Here is a 10,531-nt window from a genome sequence, read left to right on the forward strand (position 1 = left end):
TTTACATGATTATTTAGGACAAAAAGTAGGCGGACTAGCATTAGGGGGCGCGGCACTTCCCATATAAATTACATACAAAAATTCGTTTATCTTGGAAACTATTACAGTTAGAATCTTAAAATTTTACATGAATAACATTAACATCCATTTATACATTTTGGGTAATACATTGGCGGACTACCCATGAGGGGAGCGGCACCTCCCACATTAATTTAATACAAAAATTCGTTTATCTGGGAAACTAATGGAACTAAATTCTTCAAATTTTGCACGAAGAACTTAAATATTCATCTGAACATTTTGTTGAAAAAAAAACGGACTTTCATCTAGGGGGGCTTGAAGCCCCCATATGAATTAAGTAGAAAAATTCGTATATCTGAGAAAATATTAGAGCTAGAATCTTCAAATTTTACTTGAAGAATTTTGACATTCATCTAAACATTTAGAGTATAACGGGCGGACTTTTAATGGGGAACTTTGCACCTCCCATATGAATTAAATATAAAATTTCGTTTATCTGGGAAACTAATGGAAATTGATTCTTAAAATTTTGCTCAAATTATTTTAATATTCATCTGAACATTTTGGGGATAAAGTGCGGGCTTTCATCTGGGAAGCTTGAAGCTCCCACTGAGAAACTATTAGAGCTAGAATCTTCAAATTTTACATGAAGAACTTTGACATTCATTAGAGAATAACGGGCATTAGAGAATAACGGGCGGACTTTCAATGGGTGGCTTGGCACCACATATATGAATTAGTTACAAAATGTCGTGTATCTTGGAAACTCTTATATTCTTCAAATTTTTCATAGATAGATAGAAATTGGCGATGGATAAAAACAGGCGAACTTGCAATAATTTCTCTCATATGTAACATATTGTAAATCTGGAAAACTATTGTAGTTAGAATTTTCAAAATCGTGAAGTGGGTTTTTTATTTATACATATTGCTTTTAGTGTAGCAAAGCACACTGGATATAACTAGTACGATATAAGTCTGTATTCTCTCTCCGGTGCTGTTTTTATCTCAGCAGATGTCACTAGGTGATGTGACAGAGAAACTTATGTTGGATTCCTGAACCCGTTGAGTGTACTGTTGGCGAAGTAAGGCGCCATAGTAGTTGCCTGTCATTCCGTAGATCGTTCCTAATGGTCTAGAGAACTTCAGGAAAGTTCTCTAGGTGCTGAGCCTTGTAATGTAATTGTGCGACTGAGGGACGAGAAATCTGCCTGAGCGGATCGTGAAAGGATGTTTACGCTAAGACGTCGCTCATGACAACGCTTATACCTCGGTGATACATCGAGATTATGGATTTATCGGGTGCGTCAGTTGTGGTTTCGTTACCCCTCTTTTCTGATTCGACCGGCACTTCTCCGCCTGTTGGGGTAGTATTGTTGGTACCTGTCATACACCAATATGATACTTGTCATGATCTGGAATTGAGGGTACCTTTCAACAAGCTAGAAATTTGCCGGCATTTTAATGGACAAGCAAGCGTCGAAGAGAACTGCTTCAAGTGTTGGTATTCTATCTGATCCAGTAGACTTATTTTTTTTATTTTTTTTTGAGATCCACTTTTTTAACGGAACTCATTCGCAATAATATATTTTTCATAATTAATGATATCCTTTCGAGTTACGACAGTGGTTGATGGATTGCCGCAAACAAGGATTACTTGCAAACAAGAATTACTTGCTAATAACTCAGCTAAGAGGTTCTTTTTATCCACCGGTTCACGAGTACGAGAGGTCGTACTCAAAAAGTGTAGAAATTTATCCTTTGCACTTTAAACGAATGGTCAAAAGGTTTTACATATTTCCCAACATTCTTAAAAATGATCTATCGAAAATGGACAAGAAACTTGTACAATACAATATGAAATCATATATTCACTTCCCTATTATTGTAAAAATTCTGTATTTAAAAACCTCCCAACAAAAACTCGCTAAAGACTTGTACTTTTACAACTACCTACTTTTCAATTACTGCTACATACCGTCTGCATTTATTTTAGATACTCTTATCATGATTTACATATAAACAGATACACAGAGGGAAAAAGAAATATACACGCCTGGTACCAAATTGACACCAAACTGTGTATAATTTTTCAATACCATCCGTAGTCAAAATATATACATACGTACGACAACACTATGTAATGTTGACAACATTGAAACAATTCGTTGTCGAAATCTAAATTTTATACACACCCGTTATCTAAATGTTAACAAACGTGGTAAGCTCACTATTGACAAACAATCCGTTGCCAATAGTGAGATTTCGACAACGAATTGTTGCAATGTTGACAACGTTGCGATGTCAACATTACATAGTGTTATCGTACGTATGTATATACTTTGACAACGGATGTTATTGAAAAGTTATAAACTCTTTGATGTCAATTTGCTACCAGGCGTGTATATTTCCTTTTCCCTCTGTGTACATATGTATGTAAGTAAGCAGTGGCATTGTGAGCAGAACAGCGAACTAACTAAGAAAAAAGGTAAACTACTTTTTAACTCCCTATTTGTAAGTGCTTATTTAATTAGTTATTTGTAAACGAGCTTGGTTAGTATTTGCCTCCAAAGGCACCACAGTTTTAAATTAATGAGTTAAAATGCTAACAAATAAGTAGTCAAAAGCATTTATTACTTTTAAATGTAAGTTTTTACTGGATAATCGATTACACTTTTTCATGGATACTACTAACCCTATGTACATCAATTTTAAAATTTAATAATTTTGTAATACATATTAAACAGTGTACATAAAACATACCTTCTTTGTCATTAATAATCCTTGAGTTATAGGGATTCAATACATATGTATGTTCTAAATAATATTTATTAATTTAACTCAAACGTTAAGTCCTTAACAAAACATGTAATACAATATATCTTACTGACAACTTTTGTAATTTCAAAGAAATGACAGACACTAAGGAATCCCACAAAATGATGAAATGCTTTATCATATTCGAATTATAATAAAATATCTACATGTAACAATATGAATAAAAGAAATTCTTAACAAAAAATAAAAATACACAAAATCATATGGTTGTGTTATAATAAAATGTAAAATCATATAGGAAACATTACTTATACACGTTATAAGTACCAAAGAAAATCATATGATTTTCATAAACAGAAATCCCTGTTTATTTAAATTTTTCCTTTGTTGCTGTTAGAATACGTTTACTTTTTTTTTGCATATTTTTTATTATTTTATATAATACTGCTACTTAAAATTTTGCATATCATTTCCTTATTGTCTGAATTACTTGTTATAGGAAAAAAAGTTTTAAAATACACATGCCAAAACTCAAACACACAGATGTGTACTATAGAAAATATTGTAACTTTTTCAACAATGAGTAGGTAACTTGTAATATAAGCACCCATATGTACATTAGCAGTGATGTGTAGAATAATAGCATTGCAGACCGATTTTCATAAAATTTGATAGGTTAAAATTTAATAGCTGTATTGATATTTTTGTATCCATTATCAAAAAAGATGGGAGTATATTTATTTTGTCATTCCGTTTGTAACACATCGAAATATTGGCCATGTCTGTCCGTCCGTCTGTATGTCTGTCGGTTGAAAGCACGATAGAGCCCGAAAGGGAAGAGCTAAAGATTTGAAATTTTCCACAATTGTCCACGTTTTCTCATAGCCCCCATACAAGTGGCCCCCCGAAAAGAGCATTAACAGTCATAACTGTTTTAAAAATTCGATTATAATAATGAACTTTGATAAATAAGTTTCATAATAACCAAACTATCTCTACCAAATTTTATAAGGATAGATCCACAATTAACTCGACTCCCCATATAAGGTCCCCCTCAGAAAATGACTTTAACGCTCATTACTGGCTAGAGAATACGAGTATAGCGCTTAAATTCGACCTAAGTAAGTTTCATACGAGCAAAAATCTCTGTACGGTCTTTTATGAGGATCGGTCAATAATTTACCCTACCCTTCATATAAGGTTCCCTTCAGGAAATGACTTAAATGCTCATTACTGGCATACGGTTTGATGGTGGTCATATAAGACTCTTCATAGCCGAATATAACACTCTTGCTTGTTTATTCCAGATTTTATTGTTTAAACTGTTTTTCTGATTGACCCTAATGTATGGATTCTATGCCAATACCAGACAATATAAAATATTTATGGAAAATTAACTTTACCTTCTCCCTTTCAATAACGTGTTTTTAAGAGATTGACGGACAGACTATATTTTAGCCAATATTTTATAGTCTTACAAATGTATTGAAAGTGATGGTGTTTAAAAAAATCTTGTTAAAAATTATTTCTATTATTTTACTCAATACTGTAAACTTATTCTATAGATACAATATAAAGTTACTATATTTTTCATACAATAAATATTCCCCAAGTGATTCTTATACACGTTCGTTTGTGTATGCATGAAATTGTTAATAAATTCATGTTAAGTGTGTTTGTATTTGAGAGTATCTTTATGTATGAGTGTGTTATGATAATGATATCTTGAAGAAGTATTAAATTTTATGTTATAATAATATTAGACTTGTTGAAAGTATACTTTTGACTCAGATAGAAATATGAAATTTATTTGAAAATTCATAATCCATATTGGTATAGTAGACCCATTATGTAAGATTCTAGCTATTGCTCCGTTGAAATCCCAATAGGGACAAAAATAGGCTATATAATTTACCAGATATAATTTAGATGAAAATGTTTAAAATGGTTTCAATGATGGGTGAAATGATTTTTCTTATATCCTATTACTGGAACAAACTTCATGGTGAGGAATGAAGTAAACATTTAAAGCATTAATAATATTCTCTACCAAAACTTAGAGGTTTCTTGAATCCCCTGTCCAGTATTAAATACATCCATCTATACGAAACTTGAAATATTCCAATAAATATGAACCAGTTGACGTCAAATAAAAGCAATAGAGTTCACTAACCCTAATCGTTCAACAAGAAATTTAATTATATTCTTCTTAAGCTTCAATATTTCATTTCAAATTATGACAATTTTGATCTAATGCGTAGAATTTGTGCTCAATTCAAAAAATTAAACAATTATTGACTTTTAAACCGACGTGTCATTATAGCGAGCATAACGAACAAGTATCTTTACTATTGAACTTATATTGACACTGCATGATAGTTTAAAGGAAAGAGTTGGGTTCACGATTTCGCATAGCCCTCATACTCGTATAGCAACAAAATTTGACATAAGTATATCTAAATACCTCATATTCTGGAGTTCGGACCATACCAGTTTTATATACATTTTATCATATCTCTCATACATATAAGATCCCATTTTAAAGTCCATAACTAATTTAAAAGTATAACAATGAAATTAATTTTATAAGGATCGATCGATAATATATATAAGGTCCTCTCACAAAATGCATTTAACGCTCATAACTATTTATACCAGTAATGCAATCAAATATGACCTAAACAAGTTTTATAGGAACCTTAGGCTGATGTCAGAGTGTGAGCTAGAAGCAATGCAAAGCTTTGTGCTACAAACTTTTGCCTGTGTTTACTCGCATCAAGCTTCTCTTTCACTCTGACATGACACATAGGAAAACACAAGGAAAGGTTTGTAGCGCAAAGCTTCGCATCGCTTGTAGCGCCCACTCTGACATCAGCCTAAATCTCTATAGAAAATTTAATAAGAATTGGTGCATTTAGGATCCAAACCCCTACATAAGCCACTGCAGAAAATGATTCGATTCATAATTAACTCAGTCCTTCATAACACCTCGTTCATTTTAGAATTATGATATAAAGGTCTGTCACACATTTCGATCGGAATGGTTTCATTTCCGTATTATTATTCCGATCGATTTTGTTTATTTGGGAAATCAATTGGGGGACTTTCAGTATTGTCTTGGCACCTCCCATATGAATTAAATACAAAAATTCGTATATGGGAAACTGTTAGAGATAGCAACTTCAAAATTCGGGTAGCCAAGCATGCTGGGTATAGCTAGTAAATATATATCTAAAGGAAATCAAAATGTCGATTGTTTTGGGATCAAATATTTGAAAGGTGTGAATGTACCTTAAGAAAACATTTTCTCAAATTCTGTAGAATTCGGTTCATAATTACTCCAAGCTCCACAAAATGTTATATATAATTTTATATATAACAAGTAAGAGTGCGGAAAGTGGACTTACCGATGTTTTTGCTACTACAATTTAATAATTTATTGGATTTTTTCTAAACTGATTTATCATATATAAATAGTAATATAGTTAGTTTAATAAATTTTTAAGGTTTTGATTTCCAGTAAATTTACTTATGATAAATTTTGGATCCTCCTAAAATTCTACAAAGATTTTGCATTCAATAAAACTTGTTTTGTCGAATATCAATGCTTTGTAAGCCTTATATGAATGCTTTAATCTACTATGGCTCGATGGTCATAAATTTGACAAAAAGATTTTAGATCCCATAAAACTAGTTCATGACGAATGACATTCTATGATAGGGGATAATGTCAATTATGAGCGTTAAAGCCATTTTATGAGGGGGGCCTTATATGGGGGGTAGAATCAACTATGGACCGATCCTCTTAATATTTGGCAGGGAGACTTTGGTTCCCTTAAAACTTGTTTATGTCGAATTTCGTGGCATTGTTATCATTTTGAAGCAAGTTAAGAGTTATAGTCGTTTTCTGAGAGGGATCTTGTATGGGCGGTAGGGTCAATTATGGACCGATTCTCATAAAATTTGGTACGGAGATTTTGGTTCATATAAAACTTGTTTATGTGGAATTTAATTGACATACTGCTTTTTTTTGTTTTAAACCAGCTATGACAAACAAACCTTACCTATAGAGAATACTATCATACTCAGGGTATGCTAGCCTCGCTACCCTAAACGAAATTAAATACATACAAAATTTTGTTTACTTTTATAGAAAATTAATAATGTTTCAGTTTATAACGTTCATGTGAATAAATTTGCATTTAGTAAAAAGCTTGTATTTTTAGTTTCATTCGTTTAACTTCAGTATTATAGAAATTTTGAAAGTACTATTTGAAAAAAAAGTACTATAAAATACCTCTTATAGATTCTCATTTAATTAAAAATATAATTTGATTAATGAAAAAGTACCAAAAGTCCCTTCCAGTAGATTCGCATTCATTAAAGTCCGTCTGTCATGTGTTCCGGTTAACCATTATAGAGAATCCAAAAGGTACCATTTGAAGAATGGAATAATACCAAAGAGTTCACACTTACAGAATATTACTCAGTCAAGACTATGTATGTTAAAATTTATGTTCCTAGGTTGAATATTTAAGAAAATTCAAAAAGTACCATTTATGAGATAAAAAGTACCAAAAAATTCTCTCTTAAATAATCTTATTCAATGAGGACTGTGTATTAAACATAATCATGTGTTGAATTCATATTATAGAACATACAAAGAGTATAATTTAAAGAAAGAAAAAGTACCAAAAGTGGAATAAATTCAACTTTAGTGGATAGTACTAATAAAAATAGTAAAATGTTTCCCTTTTCGCTTAGAAATATACTTTTTTAATGTTCCGTATAAAAATCTCACAGATAACTCAAATCTGCCTTAATTTGTTCCAGAAAAATTGTGCTTTCAAAATTCAATTTACTCGAATTTGGTTCTATATAGGCCTTAGTACTCGAATTCCAAAATAATATATCAATAGCTTATTTTGTGTGATTGGCTCATTGAGTTTGAATAAAATTAAATTTCCCGTTTTTCCCTTTTTTTGGTAATTTTTCCCCAGTGAAATAGCAAAAATTTTGTTTCAACAAATATAACAGAGTTAGCCCGTAATTTAATAGGAATACTTTAATAAATCGAAAAAGTTTTCTTAATGTAAAGAAAAGTACCAAAAATACAGTTTTCTCCCTTTTACACCCAAAAAGGACTGAAAAAGTACGAAACATGTGTCTCCTAATTTTGGGAGATATATTCAAAATATTTACAAAAACTATATTTTGTTTATTAGTTAAAAAGTTATAAAGTGCTAAAAAAGGTACCAAAATCACCTTTGTTACACATTTTCACCCCTTAAGAGTACGAATTTAAAAAAAGTACCACACACCCATCTGCTTATTTTAAGAGTAGATATAGGTACATTTAAATTTTTTCTTGTATCACTAATATTAGGTAAGATAATTAAGAAAACCTGTTTTACCCCTTTTTCCCGCTTTTTATCCCTAAAAATCCAAAAATCCCTCCTTAGTGGATCTACATAACCAAAAACACATCTACTGTCATAATTTCATTATTGAATCAGTCTGTCAGTAACGCTACTCCTTTATATATATAGATTTGTGGAAAATTTCTCAATGTTGCCGTTCGGACTCTATAGTGTTTTCAACAGACAGACGGACGGACATGGCTAGATCGTCTTAGAATTTAATAAGGACCCAGAATATATATACTTTTGTGGGTCTATGACCAATATTTCGATGTGTTACAAACGGAATGACAAAAACAATATACCCCCCATCTCTTTTGATGGTTGGTATAAAAAAATTTAAGACATGTTGTTTATGGTAAGTATACAAGATTTGTTTTAGCCGAACATACAATTTTGTCTTGTTTTTATATCTCAAGGTATTCACAATGAAATTTAGATAAATGAATATATTAATAAAGAATTTTTATATAATAAACTATATTTCGGAAATCTTAGTCAAAATTCGATCCTTTATCATTACTGGACCCTCTTGACTAGGATTGCGACCCAACTTATAACGATCATATTCATCAGCTAGAAACAAGACCTCTTGTACATCAACATCCATAGAAGTGGTGGAAAAACTGGTGCAGGTGGTAGAGCTATTGCGCAAACGACTGCCAATTGAATCTTCCGAGTCCTCAGCATCTTTTGACAACTGTCCCACATTTGCTTCTTGACATAGGTGGGCAAAATAACGCTTACGATTCTTATCTTGATCATAGTTGCAATTGGGTACATGTTCAGCAATTTCAATTTCACTATTCAGATTATTGCGTATGATTTTATGACAGACTTCGGCATCAACTTTACTATTCGCTAAGGGACCGTGGCGACAATTTTTTAAAATCCAATCAATTTCTTTTTTACAGGCTACAAAATACATGCTGGGAAAGGGTGCTGGGCGTTGGGTTAATAAACCACTAAAGGGATTAAATATACCTTCCTCGGTATCGTAATGATTTCTTCTTAAGTTACGTGCTGGCTGTTGTGGTGTGAGTCTAGAAAATGGTCCTACTGGCTGTAGACCTTCACGTTGTTCTTCAGCATAACGACGATCTTTAGTGCAATATTTCCAAGAACTAAAATCCATAGAACAATCATCTACGGCAGCAGTAACACATAGACCATCATCAAACCACATGTCATCTATTTCATCTAGTTGGCCATTTATAAAGGTGCCTTTAAAGGTAAACCCGTAAGGAGCAACCAGATGTAAAGTACCATAACCATGAAAATGTCCTCTAAGAAAGTAACCACGATATTCACTGCCATCAGGAAAGGTGTAGATGCCATGTCCATCCATACACTGCAGTGAGTCCAACCAAATGCCGTCATACATGCTGCGAGTTATTAATGTCTGTTTTGGAGCATTTCTTTGGATTTTCTTAATTTCATTTAAAAACTCACTGGACAAGCCCTGAGGCAAATCGTCATCTACCTTTTCATCCATTACACTTTATAATTGTTTTTGACTATTTGTCTTGATTAATCACAATAACAAATTAAAGTCAAAAGTTTTTTATCTCTAAAATTTCCCAGAAAAAATTTTAAAATTTTCAAAGTAAATTTACATGTTTGGGTGTTGCCTAAATATTATTTTTTTTTTATAAAATTTTATTATGGTAACACCTTAATAACAAAGTATTTTTCGGAATTTCACATGTGTAAAAATATTTACTCAACCGCCATTAAGGATTCGTAAGTGTGGGAGTCCTTTAAATTTTATTTTTATAAAAACCCTCTTATCCGCTCCAAAAAAAAGGTGCGAAATATTTGTCATAAAAGTGTTGTTGTCTACAAATTCAATACACAACAATATCAAAAAACAATAATAAAAGAAGAAAATACAAATATAAACATTAAAAAAAATTGACCCAAATTGGTAAAAATAAATCTTAATAAATGACCATCCGTTGTAGAACGAACTAAAAGTCTCGCTGCGAATAAATAAAGACATTTGGTGGCCAATGTGGGTGTATTTGGAAGAGAATGCATGTTGTCTGAAACTGGGTTAATGGCTGATATGTATGCATACGTGATTAAAGCCAATACATATAATAATAGTCGAATATATGGGGTAGTGATGGTGTGGCTGTTGTAACAAGGTAAAATTGATTAGGTGTTAAAACGTTCCAATCAAATGTTATAAAGTCATTATATTCAAATAACAAATAAGAAAAAATCATTTTTATAATTTGCAGAATAATCATAGAGAAATTGCAAATTATATGGAAAAGTCTTAAGAACTTTAGAAAAAGATATTCCTA

At 31.7% G+C, this 10,531-nt stretch overlaps 1 protein-coding gene across 1 annotated transcript; it reads right to left on the minus strand.

Annotated features, from left to right (window-relative positions):
* Window positions 1-8,608: 8,608 nt before the first annotated feature.
* LOC119606201 lies at window positions 8,609-9,836 on the minus strand. Its single transcript, XM_037959620.1, has one exon. It carries the CDS (start codon window positions 9,712-9,714, stop codon window positions 8,698-8,700), a length of 1,017 nt encoding a protein of 338 aa, XP_037815548.1. The 5' UTR covers window positions 9,715-9,836; the 3' UTR covers window positions 8,609-8,697.
* Between the last annotated feature and the right edge of the window lie 695 nt (window positions 9,837-10,531).

This window comes from Lucilia sericata, unplaced genomic scaffold (genome assembly GCF_015586225.1).
Source record: "Lucilia sericata isolate MDLA Ls3-8-SP2 unplaced genomic scaffold, ASM1558622v1 Contig000559F_arrow, whole genome shotgun sequence".
NCBI lineage: Eukaryota > Metazoa > Arthropoda > Insecta > Diptera > Calliphoridae > Lucilia > Lucilia sericata.

Coding starts and splice junctions, on each gene's coding strand:
- LOC119606201 (XM_037959620.1), bottom strand. CDS start 9,714: ATGGATGAAAAGGTAGATGACGATTTGCCTCAGGGCTTGTCCAGTGAG.